General features: G+C 44.2%; 1 protein-coding gene across 5 annotated transcripts in view; it reads left to right on the top strand.

Moving 5' to 3' along the window:
• The window catches only part of LOC310853280 (protein PHTF2), a 50,075-nt gene extending 37,573 nt beyond the window's left edge, over positions 1-12,502 (top strand). For 3 of the 5 annotated variants that reach the window (XM_083757552.1, XM_083757554.1, XM_083757553.1), the window contains 11 exons: positions 127-286; positions 902-972; positions 1,320-1,445; positions 1,544-1,629; positions 2,017-2,215; positions 2,764-2,895; positions 3,976-4,062; positions 6,000-6,155; positions 6,627-6,722; positions 7,429-7,554; positions 8,096-12,502. In XM_083757552.1, the coding sequence (XP_083613678.1) occupies positions 127-286; positions 902-972; positions 1,320-1,445; positions 1,544-1,629; positions 2,017-2,215; positions 2,764-2,895; positions 3,976-4,062; positions 6,000-6,155; positions 6,627-6,722; positions 7,429-7,554; positions 8,096-8,116 (1,260 nt within the window). In that variant the 3' untranslated portion in view covers positions 8,117-12,502. The remainder of the gene's footprint in view (positions 1-126; positions 287-901; positions 973-1,319; positions 1,446-1,543; positions 1,630-2,016; positions 2,216-2,763; positions 2,896-3,975; positions 4,063-5,999; positions 6,156-6,626; positions 6,723-7,428; positions 7,555-8,095) is intronic. The other 2 variants (XR_014568762.1, XR_014568763.1) reach the window with 2 other exon arrangements.
• Positions 12,503-25,542: the final 13,040 nt, after the last annotated feature.

Below are 25,542 nucleotides of genomic sequence, written 5' to 3'. Positions count from 1 at the left end.
CTCTCTCTCTCTCTCTCTCTCTCTGTCTCTGTCTCTGTCTCTGTCTCTGTCTCTGTCTCTCTCTCTCTCTCTCTCTCTCTCTCTCTCTCTCTCTCTCTCCCTCCCCCTCTGTCTCTCTCTCTGTAGGAGGTTCCTAAGTCTGGTACCAGCTGCAGCTCCCGCTGCTCCAGCCTGAGGACCCAGGACTCTAACGAGAGCACGCGTCACGAGTCTGAGACGGAGGACCTGCTGTGGGAGGACTTCCTGCACTGTGCCGAGTGTCGCTCGTCCTGCACCTCCGAGACAGGTGGGGTGGCGCACGTCGTTAAAACAATACAATATCTGACCTGAGATCAGATTCATACGAGGTTTCCACTGGACACACACTGGTCTGATTAACCCATTCTGACCTGAGATCAGATTCTAAAAATGTCAGTCGTTCTTTGATTTTTCAAAAATAGCAGATCTACAAGCTCATAGAATTATTTCGATAAACGTTGGCCTGTTGAATTGTGGACAAAATCTTATTCTTATCCAACAAAATATTAATTTTTGGGGGTTTTGTTTCCGAGAGGCTAAATGTCTTCAAATCAAACGGTGGTCTCCGTGGCTCCGATATCGAATAAACAATGGACCCTGATATGAAAAGCACTGATTTTTGAGTCATATGTGGACTAGCAAGTCGGCTATTCTTTGTCCTACACAAACATTAAATTCCCATCGTGGACGAGCAAATAGACGCGCTACATCATGACCATGTACGACGATAAGAGCGCCCCTCACTTCACGCGGGTGTGATCTTTGTCCCGTGTGATCCACACACTCGGCAACAGCGAGAGAATAGGGTGCAGTAACGTCAAGATCGGCGTTGTCACGGCCGACGGTATTGACACAAAATGTCCGCTCTCTCTCTCGTCCACAGAGGGGGAGGGGGGAGCTGGGCCCGTGTGCCCCCCCACCAAGAAGGAGTACCGAGATGACCCCTTCCATCAGGTCTGTGCGCACACACACACACACACACACACACACACACACACACCCGGTTGGTGCCACAGGGTGGTGCGCTGCTCCTGTTTGTTGTTGTGTTGGCGCGCAGAGTGACTGTAATGGCTCCGTTCACTTTTGTATTATTATGTTAGTGCTGTCTGCCGTGAGACCTGTGGCTTGATATGCTCCATTAGTTGGCTGCTAAATGAACCAGCTTATTGACGTTATCTTTGTCTGTGTGAAATACCTGGGCATCTGCTGTATCCAACCCGCTACTCCATGCTCAACACACACATTCACAGAAACTCAAACATGTTGTTTTAATGTGTGTGTGCGTGTGTGCGTGTGTACAGGGTCACGTGTGGCTCCACAGCACCAACCCCGGCCTGGAGAGAGTGAGCGCCATCGTCTGGGAGGGAAACGAGTGCAAGAAGGCCGACATGTCTGTCCTGGAGATCAGCGGCATGATCATGAACAGAGTGAGTAGACGGAAGAGATATGTGGAAGGAATATGATATGAGGAGCTTCATGAAGTCATCATTATTAATATTCTCTCTCTCTCTCTCTCTCTCTCCAGGTGAACCTCTATACTCCAGGTATTGGGTACCAGATGTTTGGTAACGTGGTCTCACTCACTCTCGGCCTGACGCCGTTCGCTTACAGGTAAACACGCCAGCCGCTCTCCTGACAGCCTTATTAATATGCAACCCTGACGCGGTGAAATCACACGCTTTGGCAATTCCGTACATACACTACTAGAAAACCCCCAAAACCCGTACATATCACACTGAAATCATCCCCGTTAACCGCAACGGAGGGGAGCCAACTCGAGCAGCGAGAGACACCGCCTCGTGTTGCGAACGTTTTATTCCAAATGTATAAATGTAAATTGTAGCTATTTCTTACATCACTACTTGTTGGTCTTAATTATTGTATTTGTTATTGTTGAGGAACGAAACCAAGGCATTTCACTCGTCGTCTCGCTCGTGTTCCGTGATGTACATACTAACAAAAAATAATAATAATAACTAATCGTCTTGATTGGTTCAGGCTGGCTCATTACCACGACACGACGGAACAGCTGACCTCGCTGTCGGCCAACGAGCTGCTGGCAGTGGCGCTGGGGGGCGCGCCGGGTTCGAACACGCCCACGGTGGTCGCCGTGGTGACGCTGAGCTTCCTGGTGCGCGTGTGTCTCATATGGCTGTTCTTCTTCCTGCTGAGCGTGGCGGAGAGGACCTACAAACAGGTGAGGCGCCGTCATTACGCCATCGGCCTCTCCCACTTAGACACTCCTACTTGGACACTTTCCGTCCAAATATCATGGATTTTACACATTAAATGCTGGTTAATTTTTGGAACCAGACGCTCAAAATCTCTTCCAAATCCGTCAACGAGGCCTGCCATATGCACTGGAAGAAACAATGTTTTATAGGAAAACTATTGGTGGAGAGGTTTGTCTAACCCATGTTATGCTTAGCTGTGATTGGACCATAGCAGTTTGGGGACGGGCTTAGCTATAGGTCAATTGTTTTGTCACGTTGTTACACAAAAATGTAGCAAGACCTACAAACTTGTGACGCGTTGTGAGCATGTAGATCAGCTATTTCTGCTATTTAAAAAAGAATGCCATGTCATTTCTTGGTATATTTCAGTTAACTTTCAATATTATCTTTCTTATCACAAAGCCTAAAAGGTAAACGCAAATGTAATTTGTATTCATAATGTCCGTTGTGTGTGTGTGTGTGTGTGTGTGTGTGTGTGTGTGTGTGTGTGTGTGTGTGTGTGCGTTTTCAGAGGTTGCTGTTTGCCAAGCTGTTTGGTCACCTGACCTCCGCCCGCAGAGCCAGGAAGTCTGAGGTTCCTCACTTCAGGCTGAAGAAAGTCCAGAACATCAAGATGTGGCTCTCACTGCGATCCTACCTCAAGGTAGGCTGACCTCCTCTGGACGCTCGCCACGAAAAGGACAAACATTTACAATACAAACAGTTCTCTGTTTTAGACCTGAGGACTGAAAAACCTCATGTTTCAATGTCGGCGTGCTCAACCTTTTTCATGTCAAGGACCCCCAGAATGATCTGTATTTGCATTTGGCTGCGGACCCCCATCTGAAAATATGTAGTTCCAGGGACCCCCCCCAGAAGCAATTGTGATAGTACTCATAGCTATAGAGTTAGGGCTGTCAAAAAAAATTGATTCCCACTATGGACGATTCTAAATCGATTCATAATTTCCAAAAGTCGACCTTCAGTCATTTTCAAGTTAATGTAGTCAGTACTAGTCACTTCAGTTCAGCACAGCTGTATTGTATTGTAGTATTGAATCGAGAATCATTTTGAATAGAGAATAGTATTGAATCTGGGGAAAAAAATGCTTTAGAATATATATATATTTTTTAATTGGATTGAGAATCAAGTTTGATTTTTTTTTTTTTTGAATCGAATCGTGACCCCAAGAATCGTAATTGAATCGAATTGTGGGACACCCTTAAAGATTCGCAGCCCTATATCGAGTGTTTATTCAGTTTCCATGTCTCTCCAGCTTTTCTATTAAACAGAAAATGCATTGTTTTAGCTTTAGAACTCAGTCAGGAGGACACAGATTAGACACGTGGAATTGTAAGTGATGACGACACAAAGAAATGAGCAGACACAATTGGAACACATAAATGCATGGATACTCTCTCCTGATTGGCTGAAATGTTGTCACCTACCTGAAAATGTTATTTTCTGTTTATTATTAAACTGCTGGAGAGACGGGGAGACCCCTGTTACTGAACAAACTCTCTATATTCAGATATTGTAGTAATCATTGGTATAGAGTCTATAACAGTGATTACTATCAGATTTACTATTACGGTACTAATCACTTACTAACTACATACAGATAACAGTTGTACATGCATTTTCAGTTGAATGACTTGTTGTTTGACTTCCCGTGTGTGTGTGTGTGTGTGTGTGTGTGTGTGTGTGTGTGTGTGTGTGTGTGTGTGTGTGTGTGTCACTACAGAGACGAGGTCCTCAGCGTTCGGTTGATGTCATTGTGTCGTCTGCCTTCCTCCTCACTCTGTCTGTGGTCTTCATCTGCTGTGCACAGGTAAACGACTAGTTTCAGTCATATTTCAGTCATCAGAAATGTTTTAGTGTTAGTTTAGTTTTAGTCGACTAAAGGGCAGTCCATACTCTCTCCGACCACCGAACCTTTCGTCGGAAAGCTCCGGTACAACTACAACATGACGTCACTCGCAACTTCTGAAACGCATTCCTCCGAATCTTTGTTGGGAAAGCTGCACTCCCAGATGTTGTGACTCTCCGAAACTCTACTTAACCCATTCTGACCTGAGATCAGATTCATACGAGGTTTCCACTGGACACACACTGGTCTGATGAACCCATTCTGACCTGAGATCAGATTCTAAAAAATGTCAGTCGTTCTTCGATTTTTCAAAAATAGCAGACCTACAAGCTCGTATCGCGCCACTCGGTGGCGCGATATGAGCTTGTAGATCTGCTATTTTTAAATAGCTAAAGCATAACTTGATGCTGACACCAAAATGGGTGCCCGGTCAGAATGGGTTAAGAATTTAAGTCTGACCTTTCCGACGAAAAGTTCGGTGGTCGGAGAGAGTACGGACTGCCCTTTATTCGACAACATTTTTAAAAAGTAGGTTTGATTTGTCAAACCGTAGGTTTGATTTTATCGTCAAAAAATGCATTCTGGTGAGCCTTGGACTTGGATGCGTCGTAATGCCTGATTTGCGTGCTGAAAATAGGCGATCTACAAAACTACTGTGAGTTTGTAGATTTTCAGAGCGCAACACCCGAGCGCAACTAATCATGAAATGATCTCTTCTCCACTAAGTCCCTTTCAAGCAGTTTTGTCTAGTTTTCATTCGTTGACGAAATTGTCAGTATATTTGGTTACAGTTTTAGTCATTATCATAATATCATGGCTTGGTCTTAATTTAGTTTTCGTCAGTGAAAAAAGGGCAGTCGACGACTTTCTTTTTGTCTTAGTCGATAAAATCAACACTGCTGTGAGTGTGAGTGTGCTTGTACTGCCACTGTGTCTGTGTGAGAAACATTTGTCCTCACAAGGATAGCAAGATGGGATTGACATTAGAAATTGTAAATGTTTCTTTGCCGTCAATGCCCTCAGTCAGTACCCACATTTTCTTTCACCCAGTGTCAATTGTCTAATGTACTGTAAATCCTGGGCGCTACGCTCTCTGCCAACCTGGGGAGAGAAAGGGACTGACCTGATGCTTCCTTCAATGCATGAGGAGCTGCTTCTTTTCACCTGACAGGGGGGGAGTTTCCCCGGTCGGGCGTAGCGTGTCGAAGGAACACGTTATTCCGACCAGGAGTAACTGCATGTTTCTTGTGAGGGTACCTACGCTAGGGGACATGGGGAGAACCTCCACACACAGAGAGGCCCTTTCGCTAACCACACCTAGGGTATGGGGCTATGGGCAGATCTCTGTATCTGTCTGTCTGCCCGAGTCTTGAAGAGTGCAAACTGACTGTGAAAAAGTGGACTGGTTAAGTAATCAAATGGCAAGGTGAGGGGTTGCCACGGCAATCAAATGGCTGAGGCAGAGGCTGGGAATTCTACAGGTGAGGGGACTTGGGCTCATTAGGTCCACTGGCAGAGCCTGACCAGAGCCTTTTGTGGCGGTTCTGGAACAACGGCGTATCTGACCGACCTGAAGGCCGGGCACTGCGCTGAAACGTGCGTGTCAAATGTGAAGTCGGTGGGGCGGGAACCCCTTTTGGTGTCAGCATTATGTTATGATTTAGCTATTGGGAAAAATAGCAGATCTACAAGCTCATATGAGCTTGTAGGTCTGCTATTTTTGAAGAATCGAAGAACGACTGACATAGAAACATGGCTTTTTCAGAAAACTGTCAGGATGTGGAAGACATTTTTAGAATCTGATCTCAGGCCTAAATGGGTTATTGTAAGATTATCAATTATCTCTCTCTCTGTCTCTCTGTCTCTCTCTCTCTCTCTCTCTCTCTCTCTCTGTCCAGTTGCTTCATGTCCACGAGACCTTCCTGTCCAGTCACTACAACTGGGAGTTGTTGATCTGGTGCTCCAGTCTGTCTCTGTTCCTGCTGCGCTTCGTCACGCTGGGATCTGAGACCAGCAAGAAATACAGCAACACCTCCATTCTGCTGACGGAGCAGGTAAAAACGGTGCATTTATATAGAGCCTTTATCCAAGGCGCTTTACATGGATTGGTGTCATTACGTTCACCCATTCACACACACACACATTCAGACACCGATTGCGGCGGAAGCCATGCAAGGCTCCAACCAGCACATCGGGAGCAATTTGGGGTTCAGTGTCTTGCCCAAGGACACTTCGACATGTAGGACAGGAGGAGCCGGGATTCGAACCGCCGACCCATGGATCATTGGACGTCCTGCTCTACCTCCTGAGCCACAGTCGCCTCAACACGCGCACGCACACATGCACACACACACATATGCACGCACGCAAGCGCATGCGCGCACACACACACACACACACAGTTCAACATCAGTTTTGATCATTTTTTCCTGGGTTTTTTCAGATCAAATATAATTTGGAATACATTTTCATCGATGATAATTGTATATATTTTGTGTGTGTGTGTGTGTGTGTGTGTGTCTCAGATCAATCTGTATCTAAAGATGGAGAAGAAACCAAACAAGAAGGAGGAGTTGACTCTGGTGAACAACGTCTTAAAACTGGCTACGAAACTACTGAAGGTACGCACGGTGCACAGAACTCTACGGTGCTCACACCGCGTCACGTTGTGAGCGTTGTGTCGATACGGTGCGATACGATTATCGGCAAGGAATACAACGCCAAGTCATACGATTACTGCCACATGGATTCATTGAACCCACCCCTGCCTCCCCTGATGTGTCTGGGTGTCTCTCTCTCTCACTGATCATGTGTCTGGGTGTCTCTCTCTCTCACTGATCATGTGTCAGTGTAAATAAACACTGGTTTCAGTGTTTATTTATGGTGTATTGTCTCTATTATTAACCCATTCTGACCTGAGATCAGATTCATGCGAGGTTTCCACTGGACACACACTGGTCTGATTAACCCATTCTGACCTGAGATCAGATTTAAAAAATGTCAGTCGTTTTTTTTAGATTTTTCAAAAATAGCAGACCTACAAGCTCGTATGAGCTTGTAGATCTGCTGTTTTTCAATAGCTAAAGCATAACATGATGCCAACACCAAAATGGGTGCCCGGTCAGAATGGGTTAAGGTTATTGTAGCAGTCAATTTATATTGGGGATCCCCGGCCAAAAAACGTTGAAAACCCCCTGTTTCTCCCTCTCTTTCTCATTTACTCATGTGTCTGGGTGTCTCTCTCTCACTGATCATCTAACGTGTGTCTCTCTCTCTCTCTCTCACTGATCATCTAATGTCTGTGTCTCTCTCTCTCTCTCTCTCTAGGAGCTGGACCTTCCTTTCAGGCTGTACGGTCTGACCATGAACCCTCTGCTCTACAACATCACCCAGGTGGTCATCCTGTCTGCCGTGTCGGGGGTCATTTCAGACCTGCTGGGATTCAACCTCAAGGTCAGAGAGAAACGCCTTCTCGCCGCTGTTGTTTGTCGACATCCTTGCTTTTTGACTGAATACAATATGTTCCGCTTGAAGTGAACAGAGCTTCCTTTCGACCTTCTCACCAGATTGATGTTTTTCTCCACTGTGATGTCTACAAAGGACATTAACTTAGAACTTAGAACTTAACTCTGTCTGTCTGTCTGTCTGTCTGTCTGTCTGTCTGTCTGTCTGTCTGTCTGTCTGTCTGTCTGTCTGTCTGTCTGTCTGTCTGTCTGTCTGTCTGTCTGTCTGTCTGTCTGTCTGTCTGTCTGTCTGTCTGTCTGTCTGTCTGTCTGTCTGTCTGTCTGTCTGTCTGTCTGTCTGTCTGTCTGTCTTGTCCTCTCTCTCGCTTTCTCTCTGTCCTCTCTCTCGCTCTCTCTCGCTCTCTCTCTGTCCTCTCTCTGTCCTCTCTCTCGCTCTCTCTCTCTCTCTCTCTCTCTCTCTCTCTCTCTCTCTCTCTCTCTTGGCCCCACTCCTCACACAATTGACTTTGTTTGTCTTTGTCTTTCAACAGCTGTGGAAGATCAAATCATGACAATGAACTGAAGACTGGCCTGCCTTCTCTCTCTACACGGACGGAGAGCACTGACTGATCAACTGGCTGGTTTCCCCAACTAGCTGGTGGGAAGTCAGGTTAACAGGGTGGCTGGTTGGTTATCTGACTGAATGACTGACTGACTGACTAGTTGTTATACGGACCGGTAGGGCTGTAACGATACATTTTAACAGCGATACGATACGTATCACCATACATGGCTGACGATACGATACATGGACGATATTGGTTCATTTGTGGCGATAAGATACTATTCAATGATTTAAAACGTGTGGATAGTGGAGGTTTTTTTTTAAGGGAAAAATGTAAGTAAACACAGTGATTCTGTGGCATGGACGTTGCATTTGAACACATGGACGAACCCGTACCTCGACACGAACACAGAGAATGCACACGTTTATCGATAGACCAAGTGTAGCGATATTGAAAAGTAATTAAACCCCTCTCTTTCCCCTTTTCCTTCTTTTCATGAAATACAAAATACAACGCACAAGTGCTTAGTATTGACGCAATCCATTATTTGCATTGCAAAGCGATTCCATACCGATTATTTCCACTGCGAGACGACGCGATGCAAAGTCAACGCGATACGTTTCCGTTTTACATATCGATAGACTTCGATTCTTGAAATTAAAATGGAACTTTCGATGCGGTTACGACATCGTTACGCCCCTACCGACCGCCGGACCGACTGACCGTCTCATGAGTTAGTCTCGAGTGTTTCGGACCCTTTCAATGTTCTCACTTTGTGCAATTCACAACTTATTTATTACCCACTCAGTGTTCTAAACTAGGTTTTATTTCATTCTAGTTCGTTTCATATTTTAATGTAGAACACAAAAGCATACTATCTGTTTAAGTGTTATTGTGTTGTTGTTATTGTCGTTATTATTATGATTATTATTATTGTTGTTGTTGTTGTTGTAAGCGATCAGGCACGTTGGGGTCAATTCCGTTTTTTATCTTGAAACCATGTAATTGTATCACTATTTTAGCCCACAAAAAGAAGCTGAGAGTATTCACATTCAGTATGTATGTACAGTACAACACACACACACACACACACACACACACACACACACACACACACACACACACACACACACACACACCTGTGCCCAGTATGCCTGTGAATGTCCTCAGTATGCTGACGTGTGCCTGGGCGTACGTTCCCATATTTTTTATTCAAGTTGCTTTGTGTTCTATTTAATCCATTTATTTTAATGGTGTTTCTAGCTAAACACACAGTATCATGTAATCGGTCGTTTTAACCCATTCTGGGCGGGAACCCCTTTTGGTGTTATCATTATGTTATGCTTTAGCTATTGAAAAATAGCAGATCTACAAGCTCATAGCGCGCCACTAAGAGCTTGTAGGTCTGCTATTTTTGAAAAGTCGAAGAACGACTGACATAGAAACATAGCTTTTTCAGAAAACTGTCAGGATGTAGAAGACATTTTTAGAATCTGATCTCAGGTCAGAATGGGTTAAGGGTGTTTCTAGCTAAACACACAGTATCATGTAATCGGTCGTTTTAATTATAAAGAAAGGGGCATTTCGTCAACTAAAAACGAGGACGACAAATGATCGCCCGCTGCCTTTTTCTTCCACTGACTAAAACTAAATTTAAAACGAGAAAGGAGCATTTCCGTGAAATTGCAAGTGTGGCTGACCCGACCCGACACGAGTGGGGTGGAATAACTGTCGGAGGCCATGCGACGTACGATTAAAGTTTGGTGCTATTTGGTGGTGTATCCCTTAGAGAAAAATACTTGAATGGGAGCTGTCCCCTATTCCCAATCATGGGAAATGTGTATCCACTAATTAATTAATATAAATTTAACTATATTGCTTGGCAAACGATTCCCGATGAAGCCAGTCGATTTGACATGTGACTTCTGTGTGCGTGTGCCGCCAAACTTTAGTTCATCCATAAAGAAATACATTTGCCCTGGGGGCAACCGCGCTAAGTAAGCTATGGTGTTGAAAACGATGTCCATACACCAAGATGTTAGTGGAGGAGAACGAACAAAAGGAAGAACGGTGAAATGTCTCGCGATGTGAAGGACGTGACCCTTTGTAAATCAAGTGAAAATCTCAGGAATAACCTTTTCATGTGACGTCTGCAGACGAGTCATTCCCAAGCAAATTGCATACATGCACACACGCGCTAAATGTAATCTATCTAAAGTTATTCTATCGGGTGAAAGCCGGTGTGTTTATGCATAACTTGAAAGGCAACACGGGCTAAAGGAAGCGCCACTGATTAAAGTGAAGTGAATGACCCAGAGTTGCTAATCCTAGTGCGTAAATCGAAACGTCGATTGACGTGTTGAATGAATGTAAAGTTTCAGTGTCCTCAAATTGAAACAAGATGCCAACAAAAAAAAGAAGAATCATGTACGTTTAAGAATCATTTAAGACTATAACTAAAACTAAAACCAATTCCAAACACGATGCCAAACATATTGGCATCGTGCCCAGGTGATGCACTTGTACATCAAACTTGCCTCACGCTAAGGAAACAGGAGATGGGCTCCTGGCTTACTGTATGCTATTGGTCACTTGACTCAGGAACAGTTGGTTCCCAAGGATACTTACTAAATTGTAATATGCAAATTGTGCTCGCTTCTCAAGGGGATATGGGGAGTTGTGTCATGATCCAAGTAATCGAGTACCGGTAATAAAACAAATTTACTGGCCAAAATACTTGCAAGGCTGATGATGACTGCAGACAAATGCAATGTCCCCCTCCTGGCCATAGGAGATAATTATGGGAGATAATTATGGGATTGTATATAGATCGACAGGTGGGTGCTGCGCTAAAGAGGCTTCAGTTGATAGATGGATCCATCTATCAATTGGGATTGATCGAGATTGTCTCAACACAGACCGGTTTCACCAAGTCGGTCATCAAGTGTCTGAACTGGAATACGAAGTAAATGTTCAGATGACGGTTCTAATTGCTCTAAATCTCTGCTCCCGGGCCCACCGGCTACTGCTAGTGTTCTATTCTGCCTGCTAGATCCACCTAGGTCTAGATGTGTCTCTAGTTCTACAGCTAGAAAGAAAACTGCAGTAAATCTGTGTCCCCAGGACTGGAATTGAGACCTATCTGTAGACGTCAGATAGGTACTGTAGCAGACCCAGTGTCTGGAAACGTGCTCCAACTGAGAATCATGGGAGACACTAAACTAAAGAGACTTAAACTAGCCAATAGAGAGATCTCACCTACCTCTCATTTATCTCACTATAATCTCTCCTAAAGCTACCCTTATACCTCCGAGTCCTAAGGCATTTAAGGAGCACTAAACAAGACTTATACGTGATCGTCAAATGAGAAACAAAATGTTAGCCCCCCGTCTGTCTCGGAAGCAATATGTCAGCTTAAAATGAGAAGCAAGTTTTTTTTTCCCTCTGGGATTTGCACATTTCATACAATCTTATTGTTCACTGTGGCGGGTAATATCAATACATGAGAATGCGTCATTGAACAGTCATACACACACACACACACACACACACCATAGAATGCTTCAGTACAGTGAGTCGCCGTTTTTGATTCGTAAGCTAACTGAAAAGTGAGTTGACCCCAACTCTGAGCCGTGTGCAGTTTGAGCACGTCTGAACATGTATAATAAAGATATGCACTTTAAAAACAGAGGACAAAAAAACTGTTACGTTGCGTTTGAATTTTAAAATGTCATTTGTTTTGCTGTCGACGGGCGACAGATTTCTTTCCGTTTACTTGATTCGCTCCACGTGGTCTGGTGTAATCTGTTGAAAGTCACTCTTAGCTCCAAACAGACACGAAAACAAACTCGTAAATCCAGCATATATTGTACCGTGTGACGTAAGATCATGTTAAAAGCAATTATTTTACTTTCATACAAATGTGATATTTGTATGATTTCGATGCTGACGTAAAAGGTTGCTTCAATTGTTGAGTTTAGCATTTCGTTAAAATGTGGACTCAGTTTGTGATGAAGACCAAAGTGCTTTCTTTTCTTTCTTTTTGACCTTGCTGTAAATGTATTACAGCAAGTGCTTTAAAAGTCTTTTTTTTCTCCTCCCACCATTTCAGAAATGCTTTAAAATTGTTATATATATATATATATATATATAATGTTTATTTTCTCTTTTTGGCATTGTGCTTTTGTGTTACTCATTTGTGAAGGTGATTCCTCAAGCTCAGTTGAGCCCAGAGAAACCAATTTACATAAAAGGTTGTGATTATGTTTTCAACTATATTTAGGAGGCTGTTTTTTTGTTGTTGTTGTTATTGTTGTGAGCTGGTCTGTCCACAAGATTATACATTTTTTTTATAAGAAAGATAAAAAATAAATGGATGTTGACTTGTACTGACTCATGTTAAACAGCAGAAAATTCCTTCACCACAGACGCGTATTTCACGTTAAAACACGTAGCACGTGGGGGCACGGTGGCAGTCCGTAGTGCTGTCGCCTCACAGCTAGAAGATCATGGGTTCGATTCCCGCTGGGGGCGTGTCCTCTCCTCCGTGTCATCAGTGCCCATACCCAAGGCTGGGTTGACGAAAGGGCCTTTCTGTGTGGAGTTTGCATGGTCTCCCCGTGTCCCCTAGGTAAAAACATGCAGTAATCCTGGTCTCTAAACTACCTCCCCCTGGCCAGCCTGATGGAGGGGAAAGGAACTGGTCGGAATAACGTGTTCCTTCCACGCGCTACGTCCGACCAGTGAAACTCTCTGGGTGAAAAAATGGGTTACAAAATCGTGGGATAAAAATGATATATATAAAAATAAATAAAAACACGTAGCAAAAAATGTCATGTCAAGCACCCCCAAATTGATATGAATTAACCTGCGGACCCCCATTTGAAAGGATATGCCAGGGACCCCCATAAGTGAAGATCTTTACATGTGTACATTTGTACACTCAGAGTTACAGACCCATAAGGGTCCATTTGGTTCAAACTATCATTTAGCTGGGGACCCCCTGTAACTCCCTCAAGGACCCCTTGGGGTCCCCGGACCCCACTTTGGGAACCACTGCTATAGAGAGATGCATGCTAAAGGGGTATTTCACTTAAAATATATTGAACTACAGAAATACATATTTAATAATATTTCATCTAGACTTTTCACCCAAAACAAAAAGGAAAATAGATGTCATGAATAATCCGTAAGTCATCTAATAAGATAATTTTTATTATGAAAGAATTGACCCACAGGGGCCTTCCCTGACACTACGAAGATAAAGAAGGAATACATTTTGAATGGAGATCAGATCAGGTCTTTCATGTTCATGCACACAGCGATGCTATAGTTTCATATACGTTCTTATCACTGAGACAAAAACCCCAAGAAGACACTCGGGTCGCTCAACCCAAGGTCTACCGGTCTCAGAAATGTGAAGGGAACAAGTTGTCCCTGGCCTTGGCTGGCTACTAACAGACATGTACGAGATGGAGGGGGTTTGCATTGAATTCTGGGTCTTTGAGCCCTCTCCTGATTGGGATGCTAAGTCCACTGCTGTGCCCGGGCCTGTGTGTGTGTGTGTGTGTGTGTGTGTGTGTGTGTGTGTGTGTGTGTGTGTGTGTGTGTGTGTGTGTGTGTGTGTGTGTGTGTGTGTGTGTGTGAGAGAGAGGAGAGGAGAGTAGAGAGACATATGTGGGGTTGCTTGCTGTCTAGCCAGAGCCCCATCTGCTGGACGACCGGTGTAACGACAGCCTTTATCTTAAGTCAGTGGTTTTCAGAATCTGCCCTTTTCACCAAGGCCCATTATTTATTCTGCATTTGAGCCACAGACCACCATTTGATGAGATTTAGCCTCGCAGACCCAAATCTTAGAATGTTTTGTTGTCATTGGATAAGATTTGCCCACAATTCCATGCTGTATCGATGTGGTAGGAGAGTCCAATTCAAGAATCCAAGAAAATCCAATTCACCACACGACAAAATAAACAGCAGCAGAACACCCAGACAATCAGTTCCCTTTGTGAGAAGAAGAGAACTTTCAGCGTGATATATTTCAACATGAGTGGAGGAGAGACAGGGCTTCAATATGGCTGAATTTATATCTGATGATAACCCATGCAGCTTCTTAATGTCTGTGACAGACAGTGACACAAAGTTCTTTACCTTAGAATATATACGGAAATTCTCTTGGGAATAACCCCTTGAGATTAATCATCTCGTTTTCAATGGGATCCAGAGATGACAAAATACACACTTTTTCCATGCAATAGACAAACATTTAACAGACATTTGGCAAGAGAACAAAACAAAACAAGACAAAACAACAACATGCAAGAATACGGCCTGAAGTCACATGGTTTGACAACATTTTTGTTGTAGGCTACGGCTTTCGGCTGTGTTTCGACAGGCAGTTATTTAATGTATGCCTATTCATGTTATCCCAAATAACATTAGTAGGCATAGAATTAGTCATGTTTAGCCTATTCCATAAATAAAGTAGCCTATTTTCTTCTCTACAGATCAGTGGCCGTCTAGTATTATGTATTTGGCCACAGTCCACAGATCCCCCATCTGAAGATATGTTTGTGCTATGATAGATAGATAGGCCTACCTATTCCCACGGTGGGAAATCAGCAGTTAAGGTTACACCGGTTACATACAAGTAAGGATAAGACGGATAAAAAAGTAGGTTACTTTACAACTGTAGTATAGGCCTAGAAGAGCTGCTCTTCCTGCCTTCCTCTGCATATGTTCCTGGTTGTTATGTGATGTTTGCTCCCACCACCACCCCAGCACCACCAGTGGGCTCTGTTATTTATGTTCCCCATGGGGGGTGTTTATTGTATATCTATCTCCCTGCTCTTAATGTTTTACGATGGTGTTTAATCGCGCCGAGCAGGGAGAAAATGCAGCAGAGCCTAACGCCAAGTCTAATGTCGTATGCACACTTATTATTCTATTCTATAATAAATATTGGTTAAATCTATCCGTGAGTTGTCTGACTGAACTAGATAAAAAGTGCCCCTCGGGGCACATGTCTCTACCAGGGCAGGTCAGGTTGTGGCCTCCTGGTGGCGCGCAAAAATCCACCTGTTGGTGGCACTAAAAGGGCAATATGAAAAGGTGGGATGTATTCCTCAGCCTAGTAGGAAAGTCTGTGAAAGATTTCACAGCTGCGTTCATAATTTGAGGCTTTTTGTTCAAAACGGGCCAATCCTGCAAACTTTGAAAGCCAATAGCCAATTAGGATGGAATATGAAATATATCAGACAGATCGGTCTTGAGCACATGACTATAGAGATACTATGTATTTATGTAACGATTTGTGGGATTTTTTGGACAAAATCTGGAGGAGTAATATCAAAAAGTTGTTTTACAAAAGCCGGCCTCCTGGTGGCGCTATAACAGGCCGTTCTGGACATTTGAGGCAGAGGTTCATGTTGGCCTCCAGGGAGTGTGTGTGCAAAATTTGGCATCGAACAAAACATACTCTCTCCCCATGCCTTCGGCCTGGTGGAGACAACTAAACATACTCTCTCCCCATGCCTTCGGCCTGGTGGAGACAATAAAACATACTCTCTCCCCATACCTTCGGCCTGGTGGAGACAATAAAACATACTCTCTCCCCATACCTTCGGCCTGGTGGAGACAATAAAACATACTCTCTCCCCATGCCTTCGGCCTGGTGGAGACAATAAAACATACTCTCTCCCCATGCCTTCGGCCTGGTGGAGACAATAAAACATACTCTCTCCCCATGCCTTCGGCCTGGTGGAGACAATAAAACATACTGTCTCCCCATGCCTTCGGCCTGGTGGAGACAATAAAACATACTCTCTCCCCATGCCTTCGGCCTGGTGGAGACAATAATAAAAAATAAATAGGGCAAACAAGGATAAACAAAAAGTCAAAAACATATAGTTATACAGACTACAGTCGATCAGTGCATCATAATAAAGTGTATTAAAAACAAGACAAAAATATTCAACAGTGCAAAGCCCCCCCAAAAAAGTGTCCATAGATACACTCAGAAATGTCTTAAGAGGTCAGAGTCATGATATATATATTTTTTTTTTTTAATAAATCCAAGATATAAAAGAAGATTTGTTCACAATTTCCACATTTTGGCAACATTTTAAAATATCTTTTACATTTTTGATGCTATCGAATAATGTTGGGACTAGTGACTTGGGAGTGGGACCCCCTGGCTGGAACCCACTCTATGACCTCTGGGCGTCCCCGGACCTCACTTTGAGAAGCATAATCCTTTCTCTGGTGCAGAGTAATCTAGTAAGAGAGTAATGACACTCCCGTTGATTCTCATTGTAACAATGGAATGCGGAAGTGCTCATTCTATCTCAATGGAATAGTTCCAGCCATAGGACTGGAGCAATGTTTGGAACTATCGCCCATAGGCACCCGCTTTGCGGCGAGATCAAATCGTGTCACCACTCTGTTACTAGATTTACTCTGCTCTGGTGAAGTGACGTTTCACCTGTTGAAACGTCACTTCACCAGAGTGAGCCCCTGCGCAGTGGGTGGAACTATGCGAAACTCAATCATTTAGTCAATCTGCTGCAGAGTTAATTCTCGCCGTATGAGACAACTTGACTAATTTGTAGATTATTAGTTTATTGGATTATTGTCCCTAACTACTACATACATGTGTACAACTCATCATGGAGGAAGAAAACCGCGACGTGAACAATAATGGTTTGGGTAAGAAGGAAATTGTCCTCTCTCTATAAATGAATTCTAAAACTGACCCCAGCCCTGTCGGTTTTCACTCTACGCTGATTAACTAAATTCTCAAGACGGCTGCCAATTTGAACAGAAGTTAAGATTAAAGATAGACGTAGTAGATTAGACTAGTTTTTTAACTTTTCAGATAATTAACATTCAGGTCAGGTGCGCAGCAGCACCACACACACACCTGGGATATAATTAGCCGATCCCTGCCTGGGTTGACTATATGACTTTGTTCAGTTGTGAGCCAAACTTTTAAGCATGCTGGCTAGCGGCCTATCTGCCTCTCATAGTCATACAATTCTGAATTTTATAATTTCCTCTGTGTCATTATATTACTTGGGATAGGCCTATTTTAAGTCCCCAGCCAAGTTTCCTCCTAGCTCTATTTACAAACAAAATAGGGGCGACTGTGACATGGCACAGCTGGCCCGGTGATCTGTGAAAGAAATCTCGATTTTTCACCTGCGCATTAATTTCTCTATGCACAGCAGACATATTGACAAGAACTTGGGCCTCTTCCATACTTCCTTCATTACAGGTGTTACACACAAAGAGTCATGTTTCGTTCACAGGAATGATTCTTTACGGGTCGGGTCCATTTTGTTCCACTTGTAGGCTACACTCAGAGTTATGGGAGGAGGGGGGTACCGCAGTATGTGGTTCTAAACCAGTGGTCCGGGGATCAGTCGGACCACCAGTTAGCCCTGGTCCAAGGCTTACAGCGAGGCTCGCTGTAAGCCTTGGACCAGGGCTAACCACCAGTGGTCCCCAGCTATTGCTAAATGATGGCGAGTTGGTAACCAAATGGACCCGTCCCGTTTCATATAGGCTACTTTAATTTTAAGCTCTCAAGAGTTCAATTATTTAACAAAAAAAACACTGCATTATTTTGATCAACGTTTGCCTGTTATCTCTCCTATATGCTACCAATAATGCAACAGCATGGAATTGTGGACAAGTTAGTTTTGGGTTTGTGAAACAAAATCCTCATAAAACGGTGGTCTGTGGCTCAAATGCCGAATTAATAATGGGCCTTGATATGAAAATGTCAGACTCATACAACAACCTAGCTCTGGTCCATAGCCTTCTACTGCTTCTACGATTCTGCCCTTGTAGAAGCTGCAGTAGAAGGCTATGGACCAGAGCTAACAACAACCCAGTTGGAAGATAAGGCAGCAGACCAATTGCCTGCATGTTCACCAAGCCAGCTTGTATTCTTTAAGGCTGGGTGGCTTGTGAAATAAATCGTCCCTTGTATGTGCAAAACTGTTACTTTTCAGGATTCAAATTCAGAAATGGCAAAAGTAGCAGATCTGCAAGTTCGAAACGTGTCGGATATGCTACTTTTTGATACTTTTTGTGTGACACTGTAGTGTGATCAAGTATATGGCAGGGGTGTTTTTTAAAAGGGGGCCATATTAGGAAATATCAAAGGCCAACTACATCATTTAGCTTTGGATTTAAACGATTTTATCATCATCATCAATATTTAATATCAATTGGTATTAAATATTGATGATGATAGTTAAACAAAATGGTCTTTTGTCAGGTGTGTACCGTGAACAAAAGGTATATCAGCCTTATGTCACATTACCAAATGTAACCAAGCAAGCAAGGTAAAAATAAATACAAGGAACACTGACAAATTATACTAAAAAACTTCAATGTAAAAATGTCCCATACTGTTGGGCTGTGTATAAAATTCGCCCCGGGCCGCACTTTGGACACAGCTGAAGAGGGCGTTAACAGTTTCCCTGCGGTGATTAAACAATCGTGTTCCAGATGTCCTTGCCTAGTTTACACTAACCTTTGAAAAGCAACTGCACTGACTTGATCCTTGTTTACCATGAAAATCCACTTTAAAATGGTGTAATGGCTTGTCGTGTAGTGTTGAAAAACGTTCCAAAGTGGCGACCACAACGACAGAGCGGAGGAGGAACGGTGCGTGGCACCGCCGCCATTGCAATGCATCGGGCCTCAATTTCCCAGAACCGGTGCGGCGGATGTTTTTGCCACGACGTCACCTATCCCAGTCTGTACGATGGAAACCTCCGAATGACTTAAAACGTATAAAAAACGCGGATTGAACAATTGAAAACATAACTCGTGTAACTCGTTATTGGGAGGGAAGCCGTTCTACAGTCAATTAACTTGTGTAGGTCGTGTTAGGGGAGGGAAAGTGTACATTTTTCGAAAGAAACACAGAGAGTTAAAATATGGATATAGAGAGGTTTCTGGCTGCTCCGACAGCCCACGACAATAAGACTTTTTGACTGTTCCCATTGCAGTGTTCCCCAGCCTCTGGTGTGAGGAGGAACGTGGGGATCTCGGCACCAATCCAGGCACTGTAGACCACCAGCACGCTACAGAGGACCATGACGGCGTGGGAGGAGAGGAGGCGAAAAGGGCCGGAAGAAAGGAGGAGGATGGAGGAGAAATAAAGCGAGCGATCGGGAACTGTGCGCGGTCCAGAGACGACGTGGCCATGGAGGTGGCGGAGGAGAGGTCGAGAGAGGAGAAGTAAAGGCCTGCCTTTCACAATCACTGCATCATCGCTCAATAGCAATTATTTCAGATAATTGCAATTATTGTCTCGTAATCGGCGATTGTTTTCATGTTGAAAAATGTCCTTTTTTCAAAAATAGCAGAAATGACAGATCTACAGGCTGACGTGTTGTAAACTTGTAGATCAACAATTTCCACTATTTTTTTTGTAAAAAGTTTTGGAAAGAAAAATATAAAAAATCATTAAATGTGTCAGTGATTTCTTTGTATATTTAAGTTACTCGTCATATCCTGACTTTGTGATTTCAAAGCCTAAAAGGCAAACAGAAATAGCCCACAAATTGTAACGTCGTGTTGTAATGTTCAACGCCCAAAAAACCCCCACAATTAAATCATTCATCGCAAATTATTTGAGTGACAATGAATCACCAATTTGTAACTTTGTAACCATGACAGCCCTAAAGAAGAGGTCGAGCGCCAGGAGGAGGAGCAGGAGGAGGAGGAGGCGGAGGCGCCGGCTCAGCGACGACCAACGGACGACGGCGGCGGCGGAGGAGTGACGACACAGAAAGTGGAACTCCGGAGGAGCAGGCGGCGGCGTCGAGGCAGGCGCTGCGGCGAGTACGGCGTCGTCGCGCCGCGAAGGAGAAGCGACGGCAACAAGACGAAGAAAGGCGGGAGAAAGGCTGACGTTGGCGAGCGGGCGAGCAGGGAGGGCTCGAGGAAGAAGAAGGAGAAGAAGGGGGTCCAGCGGGAGGAGACAGCTGGCACGGCGTCGATGACGACGGGCCAGGTGCAGTGGTCTAAAAGCAGTGGTTGTTCTCAATCTTTTCTCATGTCAAGGACCCCCCTCGAATTGACACTTATTAGCCAGCCCGACCCCCGTTTGAAAATGATATGCCGCCAGGGACCCCCATTGGAGAAGATTTTTTACTACCCAAGCAGTGATTCTCAAGCATTTTAATGTCTAGGACCCTCCGATTTGACATGCATTGGGCTATACGGACCCCCGTTTAATGGCATTTCTATCTCTGGGATCCCAATTTATATTGTAAAATTAATGTTGATGTAACTCTGAGAGTGTACAAATGTACACATTTTGTACACTCTGCGATACAGACCCACAAGGGTCCTTTTGGTTCCAAAGTATCATTTAGCTGTGGACCCCCCTTAAACTCCCCCAAGGACCCATGGGGGTCCCCAGACCCCACTTTGAGAACCACTTCTTCTCCACTACATCTCAGGGGGGCAAATATTGTACTTTACTACATTTATTTGACAACTGTAGTTACTTTGTAGAATTTGTATTATTATTAATACAAAACTTACATTAACCACTTCAGCCCTGCTATACTGTATACGCATTGTGAGCTTGCAGATCTGCAATTTTCAAAAGATGTTCAAAGATTTGAAACCTTGAAATTGGACATCCTGCATAATGAGTACTTTCGACTTTTGGTACTTTTATCCCATTTTGGGGCGGGAACCCCTCTTGGTGTTATGCTTTAGCTATTGAAAAATAGCAGATCTACAAGCTCATAGTGCGCCACCGAGTGGCGCGCTACGAGCTTGTAGGTCTGCTATTTTTGAAGAATCAAAGAACCACTGACATAGAAGCTTTTTCAGAAAACTCTCAGGATGCAGAAGACATTTTTTTAGAATCTGATCTCGGGTCAAAATAAGTTCTATACCACATTGCACAGTATTGACACTTTTACTTAGCAAAACATGTGAGTATAACATTTCCCACCACTGGCCAGGTGGAGGAGGAGGAGGCAGAAGCAGCGGCGCTGGTCTCGGCGACCCCTCTCAGCCCGGACCCCGAACCCAAGTGTCTGGCCCCGCCGGTGGAGTGCTTGACCCTGTCGGAGGTGGACGCCCTGGGGGGCTCCGGGGGGAGCCTGTCGGAGGTGGAGAGGTGGGCCGGAGAGGTGGGGGGCTCCGGCCGCATAGACCCGTCCGACTCGGGCTACCAGAGCTGCGGAGCGGACCTGCACCACCACCACCACCACCATCGTCCCGTCCCCCTCCTGTACTACTCCTCTTCTGCTGCTCTACAGCAGGTGGTAATTATATTAATTATATCGTAATTATATCCCAGGTGTGTGGCGCTGCTGCGCACCTGACCTGAATGTTAATTAACTGGAAAGGTGGGCGATATGGGAAAAAATATAATATCATCGTATTTATTCCAAGCAGTATCCCGATACATATTATTGTTCAAGTTACTTATAACGGTACGACCACCTACAAGGTAACAAAAGTATAACTAAACTACCAAAATACGTATTCTTTTTGGCAAAATAAACTGTCGTTCTACAGAAGTATAAATGAAGGTATATAACTGGAAATCATGTAATGTGCGTCATCATGATATACACGATATCTCTGAAAAGGCATACTGTATCGTGGAGATATCTTTGGCAATGGAGAGAGCCACTATATTTCCACACTCACTCCAGAGGGCTGCATTGCATATAACTGTCGTAGCAAAAATAGCTGTGCGATGCGTCTGGAGCTTGTAGATCAGCTATTTTCGGTATGTTTGAATATTCTGAATAACCTTTTGCTTTTTTTTTATCAGATTCCTGAAATGTAATGTTTCTATTTAATTTCGAATGCCTTTGAAATGCCTTAAATGATATTAACTTTATGAACTAAACACAAATACTGGTTTTAATACTACTCATTAAGCTACTCATCTAGAATGAAGTCATTAAAGTGAGCCATGTTTGCACGTTTGAAACTGTAACAACTGAAATCAATAATATATCAGTATTCAGATCGGAGGGCCACAATAAGTGAAGGTGGCCACCCCTCCCGGGGGCGCCAGTTGCCCATGTATGTCGTAACATCTCAACGATATTTCTCACCATATATCGCCCACCCCTAGGAAGGCAAATAAAATCATTGCAGACAACTCCCATCCTGCACATCACCTCTTCAATCTCCTCCCATCAGGCAGGAGATATAGAAGTATCAAGAGCTCATCATCTCGCTTCAGCGATAGCACTTACCCCGTAGCCATTAGACATCTGAACTCGTAGAAATATGCATATTAAAAAAAACGGAATCTAACTAATTTCCTATGCTGCTGGTTTTTTGTATCGTATTGTCCACAGATCCAGATGCCCCTCCAGGACGCCCGCTGTGGCACCAAGAGGCCCCACAGCAGCTCTCCTCTCTCCCTCGCTCTGGCTCGTCGCCAGCCGCCGCCCTCACAGTCGCTGCAGGTGAGGTCCAACGTGGACTCTCAGTCGCCCCACGGCTGATTTCCGTCATTTGGATCCTGGCGATGCCGGCATTTCTAAATTATATTTAAGCATAAAGCGAATAAGCCCAAAGTAGCCTCTTCTAAAACTTGTAGAATAGGCTACTTTTGCTTATTTGAACCCATTTTGGGGCGGGAACCCCTTTTTGGTGTTAGCATTATGTTATGCTTTAGCTATTGAAAAATAGCAGATCTACAAGCTCATAGCGCGCCACCGAGTGGCGCGCTACGAGCTTGTAGGTCTGCTATTTTTTTAATCTTATCTCAGGTCAAAATGGGTTAAGATTAGAGCATTTCAAGTAGCCGGACTAGCATTATTTGCTGTTTATCTTCCATAAATCCCTAATCGTCTCGGACATGTCATATAAAAGCAAATGTTAAAACCTCAGTCCGGGATTTCTTCACCTGATTGGCAGTATGAAAGGCAGACAAATATACAAACAATATTATCATAATGAAATGTAATTGCCATATTGTGTTAGTTGTCTAGGACACAGCGCTAGTAGTGTGGGGGCACACTGTTTTAGTCGTGAGATGTTATTTTGCTTTAATCCATGAACACCACCACCTGCCCTCTTAAGGCCTATTCATATTCCAGTGGTAGGTGATAAGGTGACCAATGTTTGGCTTAGTAGAAAAACAGAGATATGTGTTTGTATGAGCGGTGACCACCGCAGCGTGACATTGTGTTGTAGTTTTCGGTGGTCGCCTCATCACCTAAAAGTGGAGTATGAATAGGCCTTTAGTCCGTTTATGCAGTTTATGCAGTTATCCATTCACTTACTCTTGAACTCCCCTTGTTCTCAAATTTAACCCATAAATTAACACCTACAAACGCCTTCTTAATCCATTTTGGCGCGCCACTCCGTGGCGAGCTTGTAGAGCTGCTATTTTACAATAGCTAAACTATAACATAATGTTTAAAACACCAAAAGGGATTCCCGTCCAGAATGGGTTAAATCAGTACTTCTCAAACTGTTACGTGTCAAGGACCCCCTGAATTAAATTGATATATTTGACTTTATTGGACTACCTACCTTGGGAACCTTTTAGATTTTAAAGATTCCAATTCTTTAACAGTCTTTAATGATTTCGATAGGAGGTTCCTAATGGACCGATAAGCAACTTATCTGAGAGTGTACAAAGTTAGGGCACAAAACATCCAGGTCCGTGGGCCAAATTCAATTTGTGGGTCTTTTATACAAAAAGAGAATTGACAAAGTAGTCGTTTAGCAGAGAGCCACTAGGGCTTATACATAAAGGCATTGAGGTGCTACAGTGACGGTGTTCCACCGGCTCCGTTCTTCTCCACACAGATGGAGGTCTGCTCCACCCGCCGCTCCACCAAGAGGGTCCGGGGGGGAGACACGGACATGGGAGGGGAGGACCATCCGGAGCCCGCCGTGCCCAAGAAGAAGACCCGCATACTCTACAGCAATGGTAAGAAAAGCGTCGCATATCTCAGCTCCGTCGGGCGCGGAAAACCTCGTTGCGTCAACGACGTACCGCCGCTTGACACCATGGTTTGCCCACCTGCCCCCGGCAGGTAAATAAAAACGTTATGGGGCAGGTGGAGTTTGCTGACTGGATGGGCAAGTGCTCGTTTGAGAGGGGACGCAACCCTTTATACACAAGAACGTTGCTAGATTGCATTCTTGCTAAACTTAAAAATATAAAATGACAGACAGACAGACAGACAGACAGGTAGACGAGAGGACTTAGGTGTCACTTTAGACGAGAACGGTGTTTTCAAGAGGTGAAAACGCAACAAAGTGAAAACACCTTCCAGAGTGGAAATCTTTGAGAACGCCGTTTTATCCCTTCTCCATGTAAACGGGCAAAACGGTGAATCCGCAAAACTTATGTTATCATGGCTCACGTTGGCTCACAGCGCATATTTATTACATTGATGCAGAGCCATATATGATAGAATGGAGTTCCTGAACAAGCCTCCCTCCTCGCCTACAAAGTGCTGCTCATCAGCGATGGTGAATGTAAAACCATGATGTAAATAAAATGCCTTGTGATAGGCGGCAGCAGCATTTATGTAGCCTAATGTATTATAAAATATATAACCATCCCGTGGCGCGCTCGGCCTGCATGCTCTGGGCTGCCTGTCAGCCTGTGTGTCACTCGATGCGTTAATAGAAAGCAGGCAGCGAGCGACGGCCACAACCATGTTGTGTTCTGGATAGGGTTGCGTGAAGGGGGAGCTGGCCCTCTGGAGCTGGTCAGAGCCTTAGCTAGCCAAATTCCAATACAGCAACTTTCACACTCGCTCACTCCCCTCGCGTCTTCCACTCGCTCCTCGGCTCCGCCCCCAGCAAGGAGGAGAGGATTCGATGCGAGGACAGAGTGGTGGTCGAATTTTCCTCTAGAATTGGAATGTACTACGCTGTCATTTCAAAGCGACGGCACATTCCGCGATCACTAATGACATGTATCAATTCAATTCAATTCAAAGGGCTTTATTGGCATGGGAAAACATACGTTTACATTGCCAAAGCAAAAGTGGTGGAACAATACAGTGTCACACAGCTGGATCACTGGAACTCCGAACAGAGCCGTACAGTCTACAGAATAGACAATTCATAATTTTGTGCATGTAACCGAGGCCAATGTGTATGTATTGGTAACATGTGCAAGGCAAGGCTATTTATTCCTGAAATAGTGAATAAGCGCCAGGATGCGCACACGTATAAATCACCCCCCCTCCTCCGACAGTCAGTCCTCCTCCGACGGTCTTTGCAAATAACGGACACTATAACAGGAATTGGGTATTGTCTCTCTGACTTACATATTCAGTTCAGTCCACATATAAATAAATACATTTTTGTCACCGTCATTCATAGCAGTCTGTGCATTCAGGCTAGATAGGCTACTTTATCATTCTGAAGCTCTAGCAGGTGGAGCGAAATGCCTT

This window comes from Protomyctophum parallelum, assembly GCF_964188405.1.
Source record: "Protomyctophum parallelum genome assembly, chromosome: 22".
NCBI classification, from domain to species: domain Eukaryota; kingdom Metazoa; phylum Chordata; class Actinopteri; order Myctophiformes; family Myctophidae; genus Protomyctophum; species Protomyctophum parallelum.
Note: the sequence above shows the minus strand (reverse complement) of the source record. Positions and strands in the feature narration are given on the sequence as shown.